The sequence below is a fragment of the Microchirus variegatus genome (assembly GCF_963457635.1).
Source record: "Microchirus variegatus genome assembly, chromosome: 16".
Classification (NCBI taxonomy): Eukaryota; Metazoa; Chordata; class Actinopteri; order Pleuronectiformes; family Soleidae; genus Microchirus; species Microchirus variegatus.
In genome coordinates, this window is record NC_139817.1 from 21,315,136 (window position 1) to 21,341,111 (window position 25,976).

Below are 25,976 nucleotides of genomic sequence, written 5' to 3' on the forward strand. Positions count from 1 at the left end.
GCGATGCATTATGAGCATTTATAGTGATAGGGTAGTGAGGGAAGCAGTGACGGGTTCAGGTCCCGCACTATCTTGTTGAGGCTGGAGATCTTCTCCTCCAGCAGGTAGTTCTTCTTCTCTGCGATCTTGTGCCGCTGCTCGGTTATCTCCAGAGCTTTCAGCAGCTGAGCGTTCTCCACATACAGATCGTTGATCAGCACATCTGCTTTGCCATTTTTGTTCAGCTGGAAAAGTCAGGGACATTTGATTATGAAGTCCATTTTGTTAATTCATCTTTTGATCCAAATAGACGGTTACAAGAAACCAAGGGAAAATGAGTCAGCTAGAGTAAAAATGCTTATTACAGATCACAGAAACTCAACTTCTTTTTGTCATGACTTATTTGTCAATATCTCTCCACATTTAACAAAAGTGTCAAACGGATGCCAAACACATTTATTCATTGAAGCATTTTTTTTTTTTACCCTTATAAGCCTTATTATAGCACATAATTCAGTTTTCAGTTTCAGTAACCCTGTAAACTCTGAAAGGCACCTCTAAATAAAAGATATTATGATGTGTTAATAATCCTTTTTAACAATGGCTGTTTAGTTCAAGTAAATCAGGACAGTGACCGTGAGGCAGCTAAATGGAACGGACCATCATTAATATGATTCTTTATACTTGTGCATCTCCTACTATTAAAGTATCTGTATCAGGTGAATATTCAAATTGGTATAAGCTACACATGAGTCATGCTCAAATCATATACAAGGTGTTTTCACTTTGTTTCATTGAAATTAAGTGATGTCAAATGTCTCAAGAGGAAAATTTGTTGAAACTACGTAATAATAATAATCAGTTTAATTCCTATTTCATTTATTTATACATCATGTTTCTGAATACTCCCTACATTTGTAGCTTCTTTCCCAAAATGATTTGATGCCTCCACTTTTTATGAAATGTGTGGATTTAATACATATTAATTTGATCTATTAAAATCTATAACATTTTCCTAAATCTATCTAGTAAAAAGTACATAAAGGGTTAATCAGTGAAACACGGTTCAGGCTCTGTGAGCTACTGGAGTAAAATCATGTGATGTTTGGTCCGTTTTCTTTTTAAAAAGGGTAAACCAACTTTACGTATTGTGAGTTTTTTGAACTGACCTGATCTTTCAGTTGAGCGACCTTCTCTTTGAGCAGCAGCTTCACATTATGCAGCGACATCTCAATTTCTCTCATCCGCTCCTCCATGTTCTTCATCTTCCTCTCCCTTTCATCCTGGTGATGAGACAAAAACAGTATCATCACTTTGCTGCAAGTGCAATAACACAATAATGAAATGTGTATTATCTTGCCTTTCACTTGGCATCCAGTAAAAAGAAAAAAAAATTGGGTCAGAAACAACATAGTCCAGATTGCAGTGAGCTTTATAGGTGCTTTATTTTCTCTTGATACGACTTCTACAACATTGCTACGAAGAGCAAACAAAACACTACAAAAATAAATAAAATATAAATAGGTATAAAATAATGCCATCAATTTCAAATACCTCTAGAAAAATAATTTAATGTATAAATAAAAATAAAGGCCAGCATATCTCTATTAAATAAATTAAATTAATCAAATACAGGTGAGTCTATGTATGGTGCAAATAAGAAACAAAAAAAGAACCAACCACATAAAGTACATGATAATAACATAATGACACACTGTACGAGCTACAAACTACTGGGGTAAACGATGATTTGGCTCATGTGGAATTTCTAATAATAAATATAATAGAAACATTCAAAGTTTACAGTTTTGTGACAGGTTTGAAGACTTTTTGTTCCCAGAAACTCGATTTTGTGATTTACTTTGGTCGTGCAGCAGCAACACAAAACAACAATAACACAGAGCCAGAAGACGGAAAGAACATCGACACGTAGCTCGAAGAAACATTCAACTCTGTGTAGTGTCCGAAAAGAAACACGGACATAAACATGAAACAGTGAAAACCTGGTACCTTCATTTAAAAAACAAAACAAAAAAACCTTGATGCTGACACAGCTGACAGTTATATGACCTGATAAAAAAAAACAGGTAGACATTTGTTTGATTGTTAGAAATGGCTCAGAGGACGGTCAGGCACTAACCTGACCTCAACGTCAACTCGCGTCAAATGTGAAATGAGACTCAGCCTCGGAGAATTGACCATGTCTCAGACACAAGTGCAAAACCAAACATTCCCAGGAAACAAAACACACCCTGCATTTAAAAAATCTGCCCAAAAATATTAATGATGCCACATTGTGGTTTGTATATGTCAACGTTAAATTTAGTTTTGTCATCATTTTATATCGCGGTCCCATGGGGAAAACACCACAAGTCATTTCTGCGTTTTCCTGCCACCTGGCAGCAAACGAGTTCAATTAGACATCCATGCCCTTTAAATCAGGCACCACATACGTTCACAGTCTCCTATAAAGAAGCAGAAAGTTCAGCTTTATGTGCTCGAATTAGATCGTTTTGCTCCAAGCAAAAAAGCAGAGGAAGAGCAGAACATGAGGAGAGCAGCCACGTGGAGGTAAGAGAGGATAAAAGTGGAGAAAGACGATGCCGCTACAATCCACCGATCCGCCGGTAGCTGTCCGCGTGAGCCACCCGCTGCTCCGGCATCGCCCCCTGGAGAGAAAAGGTAGGTACACTTCACCACAGCTCTAGCCACTCTAATGTCTAATCCTAAACATCTGCACAGGGGCTGGTCAGTCAACAAGCTCTAATACAGTGTGGTTGGTACATATTGATGGAGTATGTTCAGTAAAATGAGACGCCTGATGAGAGCTTGAATAAATGAGGAAGAATTATGGAAATATGCATGTGAGCATGACTTTAAAACTGCCATTTTTCAGGATAAGAGTTATTTGAGGGTCTGTAAACATAAAAATGATATATGGGGAATCCGCAAAGTTTTGGCTTTTTTTGGGAGCCCTAGAATGATATTTGTGAAAAATGGATCTCAGAGAGAGAGTGAATGTTTGTTTGTCTCTATACGTGGCCCTACGATGGACTGGCAAACTGTCCGGAACGTACCCCGCCTATCGTCCTATGTCAGCTGAGATTGACACAGCATCCCCGTGACCCTCTTCTGGAGGATAAAGCGGTAGATGATGGATGGATGGGTTTTAGAATGAATCTGAAAAATGCCACCCCTTGCATTTCCGTGCATACAAACTATGAGGCAGCGCAACAGCGTCACATACAGGCCTGGCATATATACTACAACAACAAAAAAGAAAAAATAAGCTATCAGGAAAGTTCCGTTTCCATGTGAATACACTTAGTAATTAAATATATACACTACTCACAAAAGGTTATGCATGTTTGGCTCAATTTCAGAATGCACCTTTAACCTTTACAGGTGAACTTAAGTAAGCCTTCTCTAAACTTTTGAATGCACAAGTCCAATTGTTCAGTCCTTCTACTTAAATACCCTGCTTTCATGGTAGAATATCACCGTATCCTTTGCAATTTGCTAATTGTGAAATTTTGAAACTGATAAAATGATAATTACTGCTCTGTAACCTGCACACAAAATGACCATTAAAAAGGGAACAACCTTTTCCTTTCCACTATATTCATGGTGATAACTAGGCATGACTCTGCTGATACGAATAACACCAGATGTTGCAATAATACACACAAACACACTGGTGTGGAATGACTTCATGTGCAGATGAATCGGTCGTGAAGAGACAGTTGTTTGTGCGGCATGACTCTGCAAAAAGTGATTCATGGAAAACAGACACACCCAGGTGATGATGATGACGATCACACCACTCCACATTAAACACAAGCCAGCGAGACACGACTAGAGACACACGGGTGCAACAGACTGAAACACCAAACCCACAAAGTAAACAACACATGATATATGATGAAGACAAACAGGTGCTGAAGTGGATCTGTGACATTTACCAAAACGAAGAGCACAACAAAACCCCCCCAAAAAAATGCAACCAAAAAATAAAATTAAATGAGAACAATGACACTCAGCTCAGGTGTTTGGAAAAAAACAAAATCATAGTTTCATGTACGATCGGGTGATTGAACACTTAGGGCCTGATTTACTAAGATTCCAAATAGAGAGCACTAAATTGCTTGCACAAGCAGAAAGACTGCGCCTGTTAGAAGTGGTTAAGACCGCCCTATTTAAATGAGGATTTTGCGCGAGTCAAGAGTTGTCCACATGGAGAAAGAGCAGACTAAACGGAAACGCAGAATGAAATTTGAAGCCACTGAACAGAAAGCACAGCTGACGTTCTGCGATGAGCTGATAACTGGGATCGAGGCATATATGACGTCCTTGTTCCCCGGGTCCATAGGACCTTTTTATATTATTATTATTTTAATCCTGCGTCTACAAGTCTAATTTCAATGGATGTGTGACTTTTTTGTCAATAAGTAAATAAATAAAGCGGATCATCACAACGGCTTTTTAGTCCCAGTCCGTCCCTGGTTTCATCTGTGTTCATTCAGTCAGGCTGAGTTTCCATTACGCGTGCCAACAGCCTTTGATCTGACGTCAGAGGCGACGGGACAATCGATATAGATGATATATCTATATTCACATAGTTACATTAAATAGTGATTGCTGTGATTATTTATTGCATTTAAATGTGTCTGGAACTGGAAGGGTTAGGGTTAGGGTAACCTGCCTGTGAGATTTTGGTGATGTTCGCGCACTGCGCCACCTGCGCTTCGCCGTGCACCAAGAGTAGATCAGTTAGTAGATCAGCATCAACGCAAATCTGCGTGTGCAATCCAGTTTGCACACGTTTTTGCACGCGCAAACCTTTAGTAAATCAGGCCCTTAAAGTATTATTTTATCCTCAATTTTTGAACATAATTTTAGCACTCTTTTACACACTGAACCTTTAAAATTATAATCTTATTGCTCTTAGATGTTACCATCTCTAAAAAAAAATCATTTAAATTGGCTACAAAATTAATAAAAGGAATAAAAACATCAAATTTAAAAAAAACAAATTTCAACACCTGAATTGAGTGATTTATTTAAGTGGAAACACTTTCTTCACCAGTGTGAAATACAATGCATGTTTTCACATCTAACTCCCATGTTATCCCCAAAAACATGAGATGTGCTTTCATGTTTCCATTTTATGGGCATTTATGGATATAAAGCCAACAAAAAAATAACCAACTTGTGAGAAAATTTAAAAAAAAGGACAGTGAGAGAAACAAGGCAGGAGATGAACATAATCCCATACCATGCAAGGTAAAAGCAGCACAGTATAGCCCCTTTTCTTGGAGTAATATGAATGTATAATTCTGTAATGCTTGTCTGATATTGGTGAAATATTACTTCATATTGCTGCATATTTGCTCTGGCCTTACACAAGGGAATAGTTCAGACTGTACTGTACCTGCATGTTGTCAGGATCTTCACCGCGAAGTTGTCCTCTGGGAATCCTGTGAGGGGACGGAGGCAGAAGTCCAACCAGATGAGCCTGAAAACTCTGGACAAAAAGGAGTAAAATCATGAGGAAAGAATTATAGCATAAACAGAAATATGTACAATAACAACAGAATCCTCAATACTCAATTATTTGTATTTTGGCTGTCAAATTGTCGTGAAAGTACACTTGCTGCGAGGAAAGACATCTTGTCCTGGATAAATCACAAAACCCCTACCAAAAAACATACTTTAGAAAAATGGCCACCGAAATATCCAGTCTGTACCGTCACCCTTTTTATTTTAACGGAAAACAGAATAGTTGTGCATTATGACAGAGGGTTCAAGGCCATTTATTTTTTCTTTGGCAGGCTACAGTGTCTAACGCAGCTATTGGCCGACACATCCCGCAGTGGAAAAGTAAGCTAGATCAGGATTTACCAATCCAAACAGCATCATGGTGAGCTGCACAGTACCACTTAGTGTTAGGAATTCTTATCCAATTATCTAAAACAGGGTATCTGCAGGTTTCAGCAAGTCAAATTTAAGACCTTTTTATTGCCACCTTGAAAGAAATTTAAGACCGAAAACACTATAAATATAGGCGATAATTAAAGTTGAAGTAAGTAGTTTATAGTGACATCTAGAGGAGAGGCTGAAATTTACAACAACGAACTGCTCCTCTGCTCACCCCCTCCCCAACTATTGTACAGCGACTAGACAATGCAGGAGCACATAATATGTATAAAAAAGTGGATTTTGGGTCATATAAACCTATAAATACTACACAGTGTCCCTTTAAATAAATAAGCATAGGATGTGTGTCATTCAATGAGATGTTCAATGTTATTGTACATAAAGTGATACTCAGTGCTCTCTGGTTCTATAGCTGTATGTACAAGTGCTGTTTAAATGCATGTGTCCGACTAAAAAATATGCAAAAATACAAAATATACAAAAATGATAGTACATTTAGTCTCTACATCTCCTTCTCGAAGTCCCGTAAGAAAAAGAAGGATGCGCGGAAACCCTGTAAAATAAGAGTAGAAACGGTATTGTGATGTACCTCCAGTAGCTGTGAAGACAGGTGAGCCATTTGGTCCTTAAGCGCCTCATTTTCCTGCTGAAGACTCTCCAGTGAAGGTGTGCGTCCTTGTCCAGCTTCACAGCTCTGAAACCAACATGTACACAGTATTAAAAATCCAAGAGGATACCAAGTAATCACCGTAATTGGAAGAAAACAACACACGAAGGTTAACTGTTTAGTTCTACAAAATGTTTCACCTTGTTCTGTTCCTTTTGTGCCTCCAGCTCCTGCTTCAAAGAGGCGTTCTCCACCTCCAAAGCCTTCACCAGTGACAAGTGATTTGGTTGTTTCTGTTGCTTCAAGGACAAGATGGTTGAATCAAGGTGACGAACCTGGAGCAGAGGACAGAGGGTTTACAGTTCAGTATAGGGCTGTAAAGTCAAAGTCGACTGGTCGACTAATTGGTCGACACGTTGTGGCTCGACCAAAACTGTGATTGGTCGACTAATTTTTTTATTTATTATAATATTTTTTTTATGGTGAATTTCATTAGAAGGAAAGTACCAAGTCTAATAGGGGTGTTTTAGAGCACCCGTGTTTCACAGGTAACAGCATGTCTTCAGAGAACACCCCCTTTGTTTTCCACTATTTTGGTTTAGTCCAGCCCAGTGGGTTGTTGTCGCTCCGTGGCTCATGAGCGACAGACAGATTAGCGTTGATATTAATTAGACGTGAATTTTGAGCTTTTCATTTGAGGCTACAGTCAGTCCTCCTGTCACATCCATGTCAAAGACATCAGCAGTGTGGCAGCATTTTTCAAAAGTAGATGACGCTAAAAAAAAAAAGAAGAGCTGCGCTCCTATGATCAGTCTCGCGCTGCACGAGGACATGCACAGAGCCAAATAATCTAAATATTCCTCAACAGTTATGCTGAAATTACTACTTATTTTCGGATATCACAGGCTATGGTATTGCGCAGCTGCACGTAACACTGTCAGAGCCTCAGACTCTGTTGAACTCCAGCCACGGCTGCGGGTCTTTTCAAAATAAGAGTCTCTTTTAATTTGAAAAGAGCCGCACCCGTAAAGCACCCCGATTAGTCGATTTTTAGTCGAAATTTCAGGGCTTTAGTCGACCAAGAGTTTCTTTGGTTGATTACAGCCCTAGTTCAGTAACTGCGAGACATCCTGCCTGCACGTTTTTTTAGTGAATTTAAATTTAGAAAGTGTCAGCTCACCTTCTCTCTCGACTGCACTAGGTCTCCTTTGATATTGCGCACTTCTGCCTGAAGCCTCTCGTTCTCCTGCCTCAGGAGCAGCTGCTCTTGCTCCATCAGACGAGACAGCTCATCTTTGAGCCTTTTTTTACTCTGATTCTGCAAACCGCTCGAGTGCAAGGCCATTTCTAAAATGTGGTGCTGTGATAAACAAAAGCCAGAGGGTCAAGTGTCAGTAAAATATTTTAAATTAGAAAAGGTACACTAATCTACCATTTTATTCTGCTACAAGTCCCACAAGTTCAAATATTTCTGCTAACAGTTACATGTAAGGACAGAATGCATTTACACCATCCCTTCATTTTGTTACCTTATAAAAAAAATTGTGGGGTTGGTACATCTCTAAATGCATGAATCTAGAGACCAGATCATGAATATCTTACTTTATCATTGGCATTCTGCAGCCGTTTGTGTAGAACTGCAACTTCATGTTTCAGGGAATCCCTCTCCTTCTGCAAAACACGAACATCAGCCTTGAGGCGAGCACTTTGATGGTTCACTGCCAGAGATGTTTCATCCACTGCCTTGACCTAGAGTGGGGTAAAAAAAGGGATTACATTTAGCTCTAATGTAATAAAGATGATAAATGCATAGATCTAAGTTGACCCAAAAGACTACAGTCCAACATAACATTTAAAAATTATTCTGTGGTTACAGCAGAGTCTCACCCGCTCTTGAGCTTTGGCGAGCTGGCTGCGGAGGCTCTGAGTCTCCTTGTCCACACTCTTCCGTTCCTCCAGCAGATGGCTGAGCTGGTTCTCCATGTAGTCAAATTTGGTCACCTAAGAACAAAGAGAAGAGCACAACACTGGAATGAAAAACTATGATAACCTTTACTGCTGAAGCGGAATCAAACTCTCAACTCACCAAGTGAGTCAAGGCTGGAAAATACTTTTAAGAAAGCACCGGTCGTACTTCTTTGCCTCAGTGCCAGACACTGATGCGCCCAACCTTACCTTCTCTCTGAAGCCAGACAGTTGCTGTGACATCTGGCTATTCCTCTCCTCCAGCTGTGCAGTGTCCTCCAGAGCTTTGGTCAGCTCTGCCTCCAGAGAAGTCACACACGCTGCCAGCTAACACAAAACAGCCACCAATTATCTACCAACTAGGACAACCACCACTCAACCATGAAAAGAGTCTGCGATAAAACACCGTTTACCTTGTTTTTATCTTCAGCAGGGAACACCTCTCTCCTCTCTATCTCCTTCTTCAGCTCTGCCAGCTGCTCGTGTAGATCCTCCATCTCAGCAATGTCGTGGGCGCTTTGCTTCGACAGCTTCCCATTCTCATCCTTCAGTTGTTGCCTCTGCAAATGCAGCTCTGCAATCTGAAGAGGAAGAGATACAGTGACGTCTCATAACCTGCTTACCTAACGAGGTACAGTACATCCAAGTTTTAGGAAATGTAAATATAAAGCACCTGTTTCTGAAAAGTCTCTGCTACCCTCCGAGCTGTGGTCCTTTCATTTTTTAAGTGTTCCAATGTTTGTCTAAAAATGAACGAAGGGAAGAAAATTTTATTATACACGACACAAGACTAAAAAGCATCAACAACGCAATTAACTGGAAACATCATTGGATGTTGCTTACGTCAACTCTTCATTGGCCTCTTTCAAGTCCTCCTCCTTCAAAGCTGTCATCTTTTGCCCAAGGAGGAGATTTTCTTCAGCAAGACGACAGACCTCAGATCTATGGAAAAACAGTAGACAAAAATCAGAAAAACTGGATTCAGAATCCACAGAACTGTGGATGTTTCATCTGTTTAGCTTCATCTACCAATTACACACTAAACAGACACTTATTTGGCCTTCTACTGGTAAAGTGTTCAAGATCTGTTCAACTGCACACAGATTTACGAGCATGAGGACACTAATTACAGGTAGGAATAACAACACTATGTTATAGTTGGGAGTGGTGGAAAGAAAGATCCACGAAGCATATAAGGGATGGAACAACAACAAGCCACAGGAGGTACAGGAGGACGGGTTCCTAGTTTCTTTTTCTTCACATTACCTATGGGCCTGTGTTGCTTCATTTAATGTCTGCGACTTGTCCTGAGGCTCTGAAAGGGCTCTGCACATTTTGGTGTTCTGCTTCTCAAAATGTTCACAGTCGTCCTCAAGGTCACTCACTGCCTCAACTTCAGCCTCCAGTTCCAGTAAATCTTCTCCTGTAGAACTTTCCAAATGTACATCTGGATCCAGTCCAGAGAGAATCTCATCCCGTGTCTCCACGTCCCTGAACAGCTCAGTATTTTCTTCCCTCATCTTGCTGATCCCATCAAGTGAAAACTGCTCATCTTGGAAATCATGGAAAATATTCAACTGTGTTTCAAGGATCCACACGGTTTTTTCAAGTTCACCATTTTGCTCCTTCAGCTTGTTATTTTCACACATGCAATCTTCATATTGAATCTGTACATCTGTCATTTTTATGGCTTTTATCTCCAGCTTTTTGACGTGCTCCATTAGCAGCACCATTTTCACTTTGAGACTATAGTTCTCCTCCAGAATCTGGTGGCCAGTTTTCATCTTTTCACTGTTATGAACCAGAAGATTCTCCAGTAGTTCCGTCTTCTGCTGAAGCAGAGATATCTTCTCATGTAGGAGGATGTTCTCATCCATGGCAGTGTTGTACAAACCCATTAGTTTAAGGAGAGAGCAAGTCTGGTTCCCAGAATCCCCATCATCATGTTCACCATGTGTGCAGTCAGCAGGCTCAGTCTTAATTTTAGAAGTTAAAAGTTCATTCCCCGACTCTGAAACAAATCGAGTTTGCTCTTTATTCTGGCGAGAGTTATTCGCAAAACCGCTAACCTCAGCGTGCTTCAGAGGCAGCTCATCGAGGTCACCCATCTCCCCCAGCACTAACAGATTATCCTCAGTCTCAACACATGGCTCATCTTCACGAAAACAACTTCCAAAATCAAACGGTGGTAAATATTGAGGTTTAAATTCGCCCTTACATGATTCAAGAGCCGTTATATACACACCATCTGCTGTATCTTGATCTGCTTCCACACCTTCAATCTGCATCTCTAAGGAAACAGACTCTTCATTGTTTTCAACATTCAAAAGATTTGTTTTAGCGTTGTCTTCATGACAAAGTCCACTTTCTGGACAATCACAGACTAGGTAGGAGTTTGAATTTTTCATTTTAAAATTAGAAACAAAACCAACTTGATTTTCATTATTCTCAGTCAAAACCATTTGATTATCCTGTTCTGGGGTCTCAGTTCTTTTCATAATCATTTTTGGCCGGTGGTCTTCATCATTGTTTGTAGCCAGGCTTTCATTATCATAATCGACATCCATAATATGTTCAGAGCCTTCATCCACTGAATGAAGGGTATCCGATATAGTTCTTACTTCTATGTCTTGTTCAACAGAGGGTGACAAACAAACTAGTTCCTGATTAGAGAAATTTATACAATCACCAATACCAACATTGGGTGCCAAACATATTTCTTGTTCTTTGTTCAATTCCCTTTTTTCTTTTTTCTCAACCTTCTCTATAGAAGTCAAAACTTGATCGAGTTCCATCTCCAACTCTTTAACCCTTCTTTTTAGCATACCTCCTTCATCATTCTCAAGATTATCTTTCAACTTCCCCTCAAGAACAGTCACACATTCCTGGAGCTCCTTCCTGTCAAGTTCAAAGTCCACTGCTGCCTGTGTGAGCAACATCTCCAGCTCTTCAATCTTAATTTTTAAATCATCTCGCTCTGTTAACAGTTCAGTTCTCTCCAATACGTGTTGCTCAGAAATTGCATGCATCTCGTTGTACTTTGCCTCAAGTTCCGACTGGTTACTCTGATGTTTTGCCGTCTCCTGTATAAAGTCCTCCATAGTTTGATTAAACAGGACTTCAGCCTGAAGTGCTTTGTGCTCAGATTGAACGAGGAGCTCATCTTTGGTGTCCAAACTTTCCTGAAGACAGTTACGGAGGTCATTCTGCCTACTAAGTTCCATCTCTTTTGTCTGGTTCAGACTAATCAAGTTGTCCAGATCATTCTGCAGTTCTTCGTTTTTGACAACGGTTTTGTGCAGTTCTTCAACTTGATTGATCTTCAAACGTTCAAGCTCACATAGTTCTTGTTTCCACTTTTGATTGAGACTTGCCCTCTCCTGCTTCACAATCTCGTCCATCTTTTGTCTTTGAGCGTCTGCCTTCTCGTGTTCCTGCATCTGTGCTTCCCACTGGAGCTTCTGCTCGCCGTGGCTTTCAGAAAGCACCTTCAGCTGACTTTGGTAGTGCTGTTCAAGTTTCAAAACGCTGGCCTGAAATCGCTCTTCAACAGATTCTTGATCACACGAGAAGCGTTTTTCCACCTCTTTGATTCTTTGGGTGAAGCTGACCTCCATTTCCCTCCTGTACATGGTTATTCAATGAATGTTAACAGTTTTGAACGTTTATGGGCACAGAAGACAAACACCATCTTCCCTTTTCAGCCAAACTTAAATTACACGTTATATTCTAAAACTTGGTTGACTGCTTTCTTGCCAAGCAAGATGAGATTATATCATTTTCAATCTTGTGTACAATAAATAGAGCGAGGAGATTTTGGGTAAGCCAAATATAAATACTGGCACCAGGAAAGAAACTGCTAGCCAGGCTTTCTTTAACATAATATATTAAACCTAATGCTTAAACTTAAACCTTTGGAGGGAGTGAAGCGAAAGTCAAACAAATTCCCCCTCATAAAACTACAATTTTGTTTTCCTAGGTCGCAGAACAGAACGGTCAGTGGAATTTCTTTAGATTTAGACATAGCTGGCCGATACCCAAGTATTCCAGCTGCTACAGTAGGTTCATATTTACTAAACACAAGAAAACCGATATAATTTTTGTTATCTTTACATTTTTTTTATCTTTATAACACATTCTTAAAAACTTGTACATTTCTGTCAGAATTTTTGACAGTAATATTTTTATTTTGGTTATTTTACGTCCTATTCTAATACTTTCTCTGTGCTTTGTCAATCATCTACCTCTAATCCTTCTGCTGCTGTACCAAGTGAATTTCCCTCGTGTGGAACCAATAAAGTAAAATCTAATTTAATCATCATTATATATGAATGTGGAAATCAGCCAAACTGCTCAATTATTCCTGTAATTTATGCATTTAAAATTGAAAAAATATACTCAAAAGACACCTCTTACCTCTCCTGAGCAAAGTCATCTCGTAGTTTGTCCAATATACTGCTCAGAGTGTTCCTCTCTTCACTGTGCTTTGTGGTCAGCTCCTTCACGGCATCCCTGTGTCTCACTTCTAAAAGAGCCATCTCTTCTGTCATCAAGTATTTTAGCTTTTTCTCCAGCTCTGCTTTCTCAGTTTCAAGCTTCTCCCTCTCCTCATGCAACCTGTCATTGAGCATCCCTTCATAATCCTCATCCAGCTGCAGTCTCTCTCTCCCCCACTCTTTCTTTAGCTTTTTCTCCCTCTGCTGAAACTGCTCCTGTAACTGCATTCTTTCCTCAAGTATTCTTTGGAGCACAGCGTCCTCGTGTTGCTGCTGAAGCTGAGCTCGCTCAGCCTCCCACTGTTTCCTGAGATTAACGTCCTTTGCCTCATGTTCCTTGACAAGTCTCAACATCTCTTCCTCCAGCAAAACCTGCAGAGACTCATTATTCTGCTCATCCAGCTGAGCTCGCTCTTTTCCCCACTGCTCTGTAAGTTTCTGCACAATCTCATCCTGCTCCTTATCAAGCATCATCTTCGCCTCCTCTAGTTTAGTTTTCAGCTGGACCTCATGGCTTTGTTTCAACTCTTCCCTCTCCCTTTCAAAATCATCTAACAACCTCCTCTCTAACTCAGCCTTTTCTTCCTGGAGTTTATTGATCCCATCATCCAGTCTGGCTTCAGAAATTTTAACATGTTTTTCTTCGAGTTTCTTTATCTCCATGGCATGTCGTTTTTTCAGTTCATCCACCTGACTGTGACAGTTTTCATCCGTCTCAGAGATTTGGGCTTCAAGGTTCTTCAGCTGATCCTCCAGGTCAGCGGCGTAAGTGTGAATCTCCAGCAGCTGTTGTCTGAGATTTCCCACTTCTTCCTCTTGCAGGTTTTCAAGCTCTTCCCTCTCTTCAGCCAGCTTCTTCACCAGACAGCGCCGCTCCAGCTCCACTTGATCAAGCTGGCTCTGGAGCTCCTGTGTCTGGCTCTGAACTCTGGCCATCTCATCCCTTAGAGCCTGGACCTCCTGCTGGTGCTGGAGAGCCAAGACAGCTTTTTGGCCCTCATGGGTCGCCCTCTGCTTTTCTACGATCTGATCAACATCAGTGATCTGTAGCACATTAAAAAGAAAGACAGAAATGTCACATTTTTGGGGGTGGATGGGGATACATTTAATTTAATGGAGATTTATATTTTGACTTGACACCACTCTGTCAATATAAAGCAAATGGCAGCAACCAGGTAAATTAAGAATCAAAGGTGAATGTATTTTCCATTACTTTATGTACTTACACATTAGGCAACAAAGATTTAAGGATAATTTAAACAAGACACAAGATTAGATAAGAACACAGCGTAGAAGTAGTTACATAAGTGAGATAGGATAAGGACTAGTCTGGCTCGTGGTTCCTGAAATATAAACTCAATTATATTTTCTAGACACCTTGCTTTCCAGTTGATTTCGCAACTCTTCCATTTCCTGAAAGTGTTGCTCCTTCAGCCGCTCCAGCATCATCTCTGCTTCCAGGCTCAAGCTGAATGGCTGAACCTCTTCAGAACCAATGCCTGCAAAGTAAACAGTGATGGAAAGGAAGTAGAAGATTGTAACTTGTGCAAAATGTTTCATGAATAATTGTTGTTAATGCTCTGTCACGGGTACTGCTGGGATTCATTTTAAGTTTACAGTAATTAATCGTACCGGGATCAGACTCCATGCCAGGGCTTTTACTCTCCAGCTCCTCGGACAGAGGTTTGTTGCATGGCTGAAGAACTCGACCGAGACTGTGGAAGTCCTGGAGCTCTGACTGCAGCTCATCAATACGATCTTGCAGCTCCTGCCAATTCAAGAATAATTGACACTAATCATTAGACATTTAATCACTTAGTTAAGGGAAATAATTAATTTGAATTCACACTATATCATATGCATCTAAAATACAGTTTGTAAAGCTCATTTACAGTACAACAAAAAGGACAGAATTACCCTGCACTGAGCTTCGTAGCCATTGCGTAGTTGTTTAAATCGTTCTTCTTGGAGGAAGAAGTCTGGACTGCCAGGGTCCAAGTCTCCAAACTGCAAAACATTAATCACAGATATATCAAACAATACTTGAACAAAACAAACTGTACAAGAGTGGACAGAAACTCAGCAAGTCTATACATTTGTATGTATGTATGTATAGCAACAAAACGTCTTCATACCTTCTCTTTCATTATGTTGTCCAAACTAGTCTGGAGCTTTGTAATTTGACTTTGTGCATCCACTAGTTTCTCTGTGCTGTCCAGCAGCTCCATTTCAAGACGCCGGTTTTCCTGAAAGATACAATAAAACATTTTTAAAAAGACATGCAGTAGGTTATGTTCACACAAAGTAGTCGTTCTGTCTGGACAGACATATTATACAAAGCAAAGAAATATAACATAAAATGAGAGTCGTTATATCACACTACAGAATATGTTCATAAATACAAATTCATGTATAAGCAAAAGGGGCACGGGGAATTCAGACAAATTACACGACAAAACTCTTGTGGTACCTTCACAGAAATGGAGAGGTGGTCTCTAAGAAAAGATTCATCCTCCCTGGTCTTCTCCACCTCCCTCTCCAGCTCCTCTCGCTGCAGGTCCACCTGCTGCTGGAGCCGGTCCATCTCCTGCGTCAGCTCTGATCGCACAGCTGCCAGTTTCTCTTTGTGGTCCTGCTCCAGCTTCCTGTAGACGATCATCCACAGAGCAAGGGCAGAATGACAATGTTTAAATACTGGATAGAACAATTTACAATTTTCATTGAACATTATACACTACCGTTCAAAAGTTTGGGGTCACTTAGAAATGTCATTATATTTGAAAGAAAAGCATTTTTTTCAATGAATCCAACAGCAAATGAATTAGAAATACACTCTATACATTGTTAATGTGGTAAACGAATATTCTAGCTGCAAACATCTGGTGTTTAATGGAATATGTACATAGGTGTTTAGAGGCCCATTTCCAGCAACCATCTCTCCAGTGTTCTGGTACATTGTGTTTGTTAATCACGTTAGAAGGCTATTGGATGATAAGAAAACCCTTGAAAACCCTTGTGCAATGATGTTGGCACAACTGAAAACAGTTTTGCTGGTTCTTTGACGAAAGGGCGATTATTATTTTGAATAAAAATCATTATTTCTAATCTTGTCAATGTCTTAACTATATTTTCTATTCATTTTGCAACTCTTTTGATGAATAAAAGTGTGACTTTTAATGGAAAACGTAAAACATACACTACAGTTCAAAAGTTTGAGGTCACCTATACATTTTTTTATAAGTAATGTGAAACTTATAGGATCAAATGCAATCCATGAATACATTAAATACGAAATAAAGAAAAAATCATATTTGAAGTAGAGCTGCAACGAACAATTACTTTCATAAACAAAAAAATATAAAACTTTTTTCTTTTTAATTCTTTAAAAGACTTATATAAATAGTTGACAATTATCTTAGTAATATATAGTAATTCTTTATTTACAGAGGTCAATTGTTACACAAACATGCAGGGGGAAATACAGGAGAAAGGCTAATATTTACCTGAGCTTGAGGTTATTTGTGTGCTCAATTGCAGAGTGATGCTCGTCGACCTCGGTGGCGAGCTGGTTTTTCAACTTTTCCGCTTTTTCTAGATCAGAACGGATTTTCTCTTTCTCCCTAAATTCCTTGTCGACTTGCTCTCTGACAAAAGAAAACAGCGACAATAACAATTTACTACAACTAACAAACAAATCTAATAACCATACTGCTGGTTTTATTTAGCTCATTTAATTTGAGAGATTTATAATCATTCCCGATGATAGCTGATAAAACATTAAGAGTATTAAGACCTTTTATTTTGTTTGAGAGTACATGATGACTCATACTCACAGGAGATGTCTGAGCTCAGCTTTGAAGCTCGCCAGTGCTGCTTGGTGAATCCCATTCTTAGTAACGAGCAACTCATTCTCGAGCGCCATGGTGAGGTCTCCAAGACTCAGTTTGCCGTCCAAGTCGAAATTCAAAGCCTGCATATCAATTATGTCTTTGAGTATATGATTCTTGAAGCAAATTAAAATATATCTCAATAGCACAAACTGTATGAAATCCAGTATCTAAATTCACATATTTAAAATTATAATACCAACATTGTACACTGCTTTACCTGCAGGATCTCTGAGCCATTTTCAATGCCTTCTTCTGTCCAGGAATCCAGGATATATTCAGCAGGAGTGAAACCAGTGCCATCGTCAAGGGTGGAAAAGAGACGCATGCCAATGGTGCTGGTCAAGGCAGAGGAGGTGGCAATCCTACGGCCACCTTCATCAAAGGGCTGTATGGAGGAAACATGTTTTATTCGAGTTAACTAAAAAAATACATGAAAATTCGGTAAGTTACAACAAGGGAATTATGCTTGCCTCTTAAAACCAGTTGGGAAAACAGCAAACAAATGTCGTACCTGAGTGGAGTGATGTCGTTTAAGTTGTCTGTAGGGTGTGGAGGCAGACGGCGTTGGGGGTTTGTTGAGGTTTACAGCCCGAGACACAAACTCCTGAACATTCATTAATCCATCACGATTTAAACTCAGGAGGACCTCCTCCTTTATCTGAAATATAAAAGTATGAGTTTATAAAAGGCACATTTCATAGAGAACAGATTGTATGAGGCAGAAAATCGGTAAAATGAGCTCTGTTAGATTTGTTGAACCACAAATATGTTGTTGCCAACAGGTGTTTTCCATGTTCAAAAACTCAGGGACTAAATTTAAGTACTGATCAGACAATAATTTCATTAAATTAAATAAAAACTGCAGGTGTTAAAGGTTTAAGAATTATATTATATATATATATATTAAGATTTGATAATCCATATTTGGTGTCACACATTCTTTTCAGCGTCTACAAGTCAAGGCTTTCTCTTAATACTAAGACTAAAGCTAAATAAAGACGAAACTGAAACAGAGCAATACCTCAAAATAAAAACTAAACTAAAACTACTAAATAATTTTTTGGATTAACTAAAACTAAACTGAAATAAAAACACAAACAGAAAAACTGAATAAAAATAAAAAACTACTTTCAAAACTATAATAACCTTGGTACTGATAAGGAGATTTTGCCACTGATTCTAAACCAACCTCCAGACCCAGATGTTCACAGAGCATAAGCAGTTCAGTGTGACCAGCACATCTGTCCCATGATATGGCCAGCTCCTCACAGGCCTTGCGCAGCCTCTCCTCTAAACAGGTCGAAAAAGGAACAATGGATCCCCGCGGTGTGCTCGGCTCATCTGGGTTCCAGAGATGCATTTGACCTACACGTGAGATAAAAGATGATGTCATTCTCTGACACAGACAAAAAATAGCAAAAAAAAGTAAGAGAAGAAAAAACAAACAATACCTTCTGCCTCATACTCCTCTGTTCCAGATTCATGAGCATTCCAGCGCTGTTGGAGACAAAAGGCATACATTTAATATGGACACTCGTCTGCGACAAATAAAATCCCTTGTCAATATATTCAATTATATGTGTCGAAACATGTTTTTAAATACAGTAAGGTTGAGTCTGAGTGCAAGGGGGCAGGAGTGTTTCACAAAAAAGATTTTGTAACAGTGCAGGCCTTCAGGGAGGGTCAGCGGGTAATTCAGGAATGGTGGTAAAAAAAGAGAAATGCATCATGTACGGGCTACTATTCATTTGAAAACCCTTCAAAATATGTATGGAATAAAGTATATCATTCGTTGACAGTTAGAAAAACTGGTGCAAATGAAATTGACATTACATTGTTTTGCTCATTTAAATTAAAATGGAACAGAATACAAAAGGTTTACCAGTCCAGCAAAAAAAAACCCACTTCTTTTTTCATAAATATAAAAAGAAGTGGGGGTTTGGTCAAGTTTGACCGACATTTCTCCAGCCCAATCCCAGCGTGGCCATCTATTGTTTGGAGAGTAAACAGCGCTGGAATGAAGAACAGATGGGAATCTGCGAGTGACGTTTTGATACATGGAGTATAGGCATCCACGCGGGTGGGGGTAGTGGGGCCTTATTGTTCCTCCGTCACAGTCAAACTCCCTCCTCTTCCTACTCCTCCTCCTCATCCCAAAGAACCAGACCTGCAGTCTCTGTGACAGAAAACCCCCCTGACCCAGCCCCATCTGCTGGCCTCCAAGCTGGACATTGAAGCATTGTTATAACCTAGATTAGTCAATACTAAGACACGCTTCAGTTCAGAGTCTCAAACTGTGTTTGCCGTGATGGTGAAAGGCATCTGGGGTGGAGTCACACACACACACAATATAAAACACGAGCACAAGCTGAACCAGCCGTCATTATACGGTTTTGTGACCAATTGAGACTTTTCTTTGTCGTGATCTACTCCACTTTCTGTAGCACAACCGTGTGTACGTATAAACTGGTATTTGCAGAAGAAATGGCCAGAAGGACATTGCAGCAAGCTGGAGATATGGCAATGCTTATCAGCAATCATCTCTTTTAAGTTTAAAGTATGTAATTGGAATAAACCAGACAGTATACGAATCTGTGTATGGTTATTCCTTTTCCAAAACCAAATCTGAAAAACAAACAAACTGCATCGTTTTTCTGTTTTTAAACCAGAACAGAAAAACAGAAAAGCGGTGTTTGTTTTTTTTGTTTGCTCCATGGAAATTTAGGGAAGCAGTGAAAAAGAAATGTTGTTTTTCAACCACGAAGAAGAACAAGACCAACAAGACCAACAAGGACAACAAGGACAACAAGGACAACAATCAAGCATTGCAGCACTCCAATGAAATGAGCAATGCTCTGCAGCGTTTTGGTGCTCCGTTATGATGGTGAGGAGGTTCTGAATGGAGCATAACATGCGAAGACAAAACCATGTCTCCGACGCTGAATTGGAACTGTTGTTGTTGTCGTCTTCTTCTTCTTATTCGTGGTTGAAAAACATCATATGTTCTTCGCTGCATCCCTACATTTACGCAGTCATGAAGCTTAATTAACTTTTAACTCTAATCATTTTACCCCATTGAGATGTCTTTGAGTAAGTTATGCAACCTACAGCTGAAAATTCAAAATGGGCATCAAATGACTAATTATCTTTAAGTGCTGCTTCATGAATTCAACAGCCAAATTTGACTTACTAAGTTTAACAGCCTGGTTTCCATGGTAGATCCTTAATGCTCACATAAAATGTCCCCTCACATACGTCATACAATTTCTCCATTTTAGAAGCACTGAAATCCTGTGTAGACATAGGGAGGCTTCAGAAGCGTGACAGCAACCACTGGTTTCACTGACAACCACGAACACTTCAGTGTGTGTTTGTTTCGTCATGATGTACACACAGTAAATTACCTACATCACCAAGCTGTTGCCTGCCGGGTCCACCAGCACTATCACTCAGGTCAAAGTTCAGTCTGACACCGGACACATCACATAACGACAAATTAAACACTGCATGATGCGACACGAACAGGCTTGTTAAACTGTGATTATGTTAAGACTGTCATTTACTACTGAATTCTGTGTTGGAAGTGGCTGTGTAACATTTCAGGAGCTGCCCAGCATGCCACTAAGCTGATTAGCCAAGAATAACATCTCTCAATCAGTGCGTGGTTGCAGAGAAATTTGCTGTGTCCAAGGGCAGGCGGCGATAAGGAGCCCAGTGTCTGGAGGTTAATTTTGATCAGTATTGGGAAAAAGTGAGGACAAGTCTTAGCCTTTTACCTCACGTTTCCTGGGAACAGCCGAGTCGTAGTTGTCTTCAAAATCCGCTCCCTCTGCTAGGTTTGCATTGGTGATTTCAGATAAGCCGGAGATAGGCTCTATTAACTCTGGCGTGGAGCGACGGCCGTAGCGTTTGCTGCCGTTTACGAACTTTGGTTGGATCTCTGGAGATTCTGAGGGGGAGACGCACACAAGGAAATGCAAGATCATGAGTCGTGTCACATCTACACATACAGCAGATTTTCAGCATGACAGTTTAACAGAATCATACTGTTCAAAATAAAGACCATGTGGCTTCACTTAATTTATCATTTACTTGTTTTCCGTATTTCTGCAACTACAAAACAGCAAAGGTTCTAATTTCCGTTCATGAAAGTTAGGACATGCTAAATCATATGACCATTATTCATTTTCTCCTTTGATTTTCATCATGTGACTTGCTATGCAAAAAGCCCATGGCCATTGTGCCCATAATGGAAGGTATGAGTAGCTGAATGAGTAACAGCCCTGATTGCAAAATGTGCTATGGTTGCTGCATGACATTTAGACTATTTAAAACTGACTGACACCAGAATACAGGAATAAATAAACACAGCGGCTACTTCTCTAAATCCAGCTACTTCTCCAAAAGCAGTGACAACAGAATCATTGAAGTAAATCTTTCCCATTTGACTGAATTAAGCAAAAACTATAGGTCAATAATATTAAAGACTTTAACGTCATAAAGCTTGTGCACTAAAGCACTCTTAATTTACAAATAAAAAGCATCAAACTTATATATTATATTATCTCATAATACACAAGTATAAGCATTGCACCAATTGACCATGAAGCCTCTCGGTTCATGAACTTAAGCAATCATGTATTTTTCCCAAGAAATAGCTTGGAGTTTACTATAAACACTAACCATGCCTGATTTATAACAACACACCACATCAGAGGTCCGTCCTTGGTGGTGTAAACAGTGGAAGTATGAAGATTTACAGCTGAATAAGCATGAGGGCAGTTCCACTTGTTCAGCTTCACCTTCTCCGTTTGGGTGACTTTCAGCATTAAAACTGCCTTCTTTAACGTTCTGTAATATACAGATGCCGACATAAAACATCTAGACTTTACCTGGTTTCTGCAACTTTTCCTGCTCTTGTTGAGGGGCCTCGATGGTAGATGATAAAATCAGAATCAGTGCATTCTTAAACTGTTCAAAGTCGACCTGCAAAGAGAAAATAATTTGTATAAAATGCAATACTTAGAACATGAAGCAAAGTAGAGACGTTCATAAAATTCCTCAGACTGGGTGTAATTTCCCTGTGGGTGGATGGAGGCCGAGTGTCCCTGGGTGTCTGGGTGGAGGAGGGACGTCACACTTCAAGAATCAACAGCTGCTAACCCCGAGTATGGTGATTTTCTTTGTGCTGCAGAGGCTGGCGGCTGGCAGATTTTTTTTTTTTGGGGGGGGGGGTTCTTTTTCCTTTATGACCTTATTGTTGGATGCCATGAGTAGGCAATCGGTACACTGGCCCCTCTGCTAACATTCACCCGCCCCACACACACCCGCACTCGCCAGACAATAGCCATCCGTCTGTGCACGCTTATTAAAGACAAAACTTGATGCGGGAGGTGTAGAGGTATGCCTTTAACTTAATTTAAATTATCTCTCTACATCAAGCTGAAAATATAAAAACTTTATACTGGAGCTTTACTAAAATGCAAAGTTTATATACACTCCCGTTCAAAAGTTTAGGGTCACTTAAAAATGTCCTTATTTTTTTTTTTTCAATGAATATGACATTAAATGAATCAGAAATACACTCTATACATTGTTAATGTGGTAAACGACTAATCTAGCTGCAAACGTTTTTTAATGGAATATGTACATGGGTGTATAGAGGCCCATTTCCAGTGTTCTAATGGTACATTGTGTTTGCTAATTGTGTTAGAAGGCTATTGGATGATTAGAAAACTCTTATGCAATGATGTTTGCACAGCTGGAAACAGTTTTGCTAACAAGGGCAAAATTATTATTTTGAATAAAAATAATTATTTCGAACCCGGTCAATGTCTCAACTATATTTTCTATTCATTTTGCAACTCTTTTGATGAATAAAAGTGTGACTTTTAATGGAAAACACACAAAAAAAAAATTGTATAGGTGACCCTTGCACATCCGACCAGGGTCCTCTTTTCTACAAGGAGCACCCTCAAGCAAACGCATCTATGGTGATTATCGCGGTTGCCCCGACGACAGACACCTGGAATAAGCATCGATGGGGACACGTTTTCTCCTCGACAAGGCAGCTAACAAAGCCCCAGAAAGGCCTGAAGACACAAAGACCTGAGAGCTGGAGTGATTCAACACAGACATCCAGCAAAAAATTAAAGGAAACGGGATGCCAGGCACTCTGGGAGGCCAAAAGACCACAACTCATGAGTAACGGGACAAAAAGGAACAATGGCTGAGAAAATTATCTCCAAGCTTTGACATTACAATTCTAACATGGCAGATTCACAAAGTGATTTTATCACTGGTTTAAAGCTTACGGGGCATCTTTAGAGACTCAATAGACACTTGCAAGCACTTCTTCTGATACTCAGGGAAAAAGCAGCAGGTCTAATTGGTCTTCATCCACTTTATGCAATAAACTCTGAACCTCCAGACAGGGAGAGTTTTTCCCTTCTTCCTCACACATTTCATACAGCCAAGCTGGCATCTATTGTCTAGGTTTTGATTGAATGCATTAGTTATTTAATTAAAGCTACAGTGACTTAAATCATCGCAGCCGCTCCCTGGTTTTGGTTGCTTAGTAACAACAGGCACAACAGAAACACAACTTTCCCTGCACGATGTTTTTCTTCATTTCAGTTCAACATTTTTCTGCAAACACACAGGCATTGTTTCAGGAAATGTCTTCATAAAACAACACAAAATCAAACCAAAAAATGACTCCAAACACTGTAGTTTATATGCCATGTCTTGACTGTGGCACAGTGACGCTGCCACAGACATGGAGCATGAGCATAAAGACTGCCCTTGATGTTCAAACTCCAAAAAGCAAAAAGAAACAGGTGGAAACGGCAATTATTGCAACAGTGACAGCAGGAGAGGTGGAGCTACGACATAATCATTTTACCAAAATTGCATAAATAAAAATGCAAGGGTTGTGTTATAATGCTGATTCCTTGTGAATAAAAAAAATTATACAATACAAACATTTTGCAGATTCTCCTAAACACACTCTTGTGTATGGGCCCTTAGACGCTCTTACTAAACCACTACCTCTCAGGGTTAGAGGAGTTAACTCACCCTGGCTGTGAGGTGGTCCTGGTCCTGCAGAAGTGTATGCAGAAGAACCGGAGTGGCATCATCCAGGTGCAGTGACTGACAGAGGTCAGAGAGCTCCTCTGGGCACAGGGAGCCGCAGCCGCTGGTGTCGAAACTGTTAAAAACTTCCTTCAGACGCTCCTCGTACTCGTCCTGCTCTTGGGCGTCATCCATCCCACAGGACAGCACCCTGCCCTGAAAAAAAGAAATGAAAATGATTGTTTTGTGACATGTTCGCTACACGTTTTAGCCGATGTGAACGATAAACAACAACGACATTGGAGCATGACTTCACAGTTATGACAAATACTCACAAACACAGTGAAAACATCAATCTCAACAGCCTGCATTTCGAACAGCACCTTCATCCAAGTGTCCCAGAGTGACTAAGCCAGAGTCATTTGTGGCCAAAGGATTAACTAATCCAATTACGATGATTAGAATTGATACACGTGACGTAGGCTGACAATGCAATTACTTTCTCCTAACACTTCACTACTATACTTGCATACAAGTTTACAGTTTGAAAGGGTTTAAAAACACATTTTATATTAATATCAATTGACAGATGTAAAATGTTATAGTTTGTTTTGACAATCTGACTAAATTTAAAATCTGACATTTAAATATAACTTGGTACAAAAACTTCAAAGATGAAGGACATAAGACAACAACAATGCCAGTGTTATAAGTGGAACACGCAGCCTGGGGCTTATTGAGAAGGTTTCACCACAGACTTGTGCCAACTTTGACAGACAGGTAGGTGGTATCAGTTATGAACAGACGCAACGTTTTTGCTCTTTCTGTTGTGATGTAGCATTTAAACGAGAGGACAACTCTATTGTGGAAAATGACACGGTAAATGTCAAACATGACTGCAAGCAGCAGCAGAGGGCACCAAGCACAAACACACACATATTTTAAATCTGTAAAGCACAAAGTCTGTCTGAACATTGCATCACTAAAAATATTTCTGCTATGTGGCACTAATCCTTTTTATCTCTGTCCAGGAAGTTATGTTTTAGACCAATTTTGGTCCATTTTGCTGTTGTAACTCAAAAACTAAGCAAGTGATTGCAGTTATTAAATGGTGCTGCAACCCCAACAATTATTCTTCATGAACAATCTGTCAATTATTTTTCTTAACACATCTGTTGTTCAGTACACACAATATCAGATCATTCGAACTCATCATGCTCTCTAACGTCTCGTTCTGCCCACAAACATTTATTCACATTAAAGAATACAAAAATATTGCTTCTTTCAATTATATATTAAAAAACACTCATCTTGATTGATTATCAAAATAGTTTGGGGATTAATTCAGTAATTATTAATAGCCACAACACTGACAGAGAGAGGACATTTTGCAGGCCGACAGCAGTATATGCTCTCAAAGCACTAATTTTTCATTGTCCTTTTTGTTTTGTCAGAAATAAGGTTATATTTAAAACATTTTTACGACATAAAATACTACTTTAATAATACTAGTACAACAAAAGAAAAAATCTCTTGCCTCGGTTTTCAACTTGGATGCCTTTGTGTAACTTGTTGAAAACTTGCCAACTTGCCATAGAAGGTCAACCTTTCATACATAATAGTTCTTTTGAACAAATATATTTAGTTTTGTATACATCTCATGAAAACATGACTAAAAAACAACCAAGTAGAGTACAAGAACGTATAACCAAGTGCAAGTGTTTAATGAGTTGAATTTTCTGGTTTTGGACCATATACGTATACAATGAGCACCCGCTTGACCCCCAGCCTTTCCAGCTGCTCACACTGAGATCATCAAGCGCTCAGCCAGGTGTCCCCCACACCCCAGATATGGGGTACCCATTCACCACAGACAATAGGCTGCCCACAAAAACCAAATCAGTATTCTGCATCTGCACATTTGAGATGCTTATGTATGAAATGCAAGGACATCGCAGAAACTGACCTGTTTTATAATCATGCAAAGAAACTCAGGAAAACGACACAACAGATCCATCTTGTCCATAA

The 25,976-nt window shown here is 39.7% G+C and overlaps 2 protein-coding genes across 2 annotated transcripts; both read right to left on the bottom strand.

The window, feature by feature from the left end:
• Positions 1-8: 8 nt before the first annotated feature.
• On the bottom strand, positions 9-24,158 carry LOC310937858 (uncharacterized protein; the record flags this gene model as incomplete). The annotated part of the gene is made up of 27 exons (XM_083902239.1): positions 23,952-24,158; positions 21,767-21,860; positions 20,651-20,823; positions 18,326-18,371; positions 18,064-18,239; positions 17,386-17,532; positions 17,092-17,259; positions 16,818-16,954; positions 16,488-16,628; positions 15,455-15,629; positions 15,120-15,230; positions 14,902-14,991; positions 14,617-14,752; positions 14,362-14,483; positions 12,905-14,028; positions 9,332-9,430; positions 9,162-9,231; positions 8,902-9,069; positions 8,699-8,815; positions 8,411-8,524; positions 8,126-8,272; positions 7,704-7,883; positions 6,724-6,858; positions 6,506-6,610; positions 5,411-5,503; positions 1,149-1,262; positions 9-224 (listed from the first exon to the last, which is right to left on the bottom strand). The coding sequence occupies exons 1-27, from the start codon at positions 24,141-24,143 to the stop codon at positions 9-11; spliced, it is 4,590 nt and encodes a 1,529-aa protein (XP_083758365.1). The 5' UTR covers positions 24,144-24,158.
• On the bottom strand, positions 9,751-12,120 carry LOC310938320 (uncharacterized protein; the record flags this gene model as incomplete). Its single annotated transcript, XM_083902813.1, has 2 exons — positions 9,751-10,643; positions 11,316-12,120. 2 exons carry the CDS (start codon positions 12,118-12,120, stop codon positions 9,751-9,753), a joined length of 1,698 nt encoding a protein of 565 aa, XP_083758939.1.
• Positions 24,159-25,976: the final 1,818 nt, after the last annotated feature.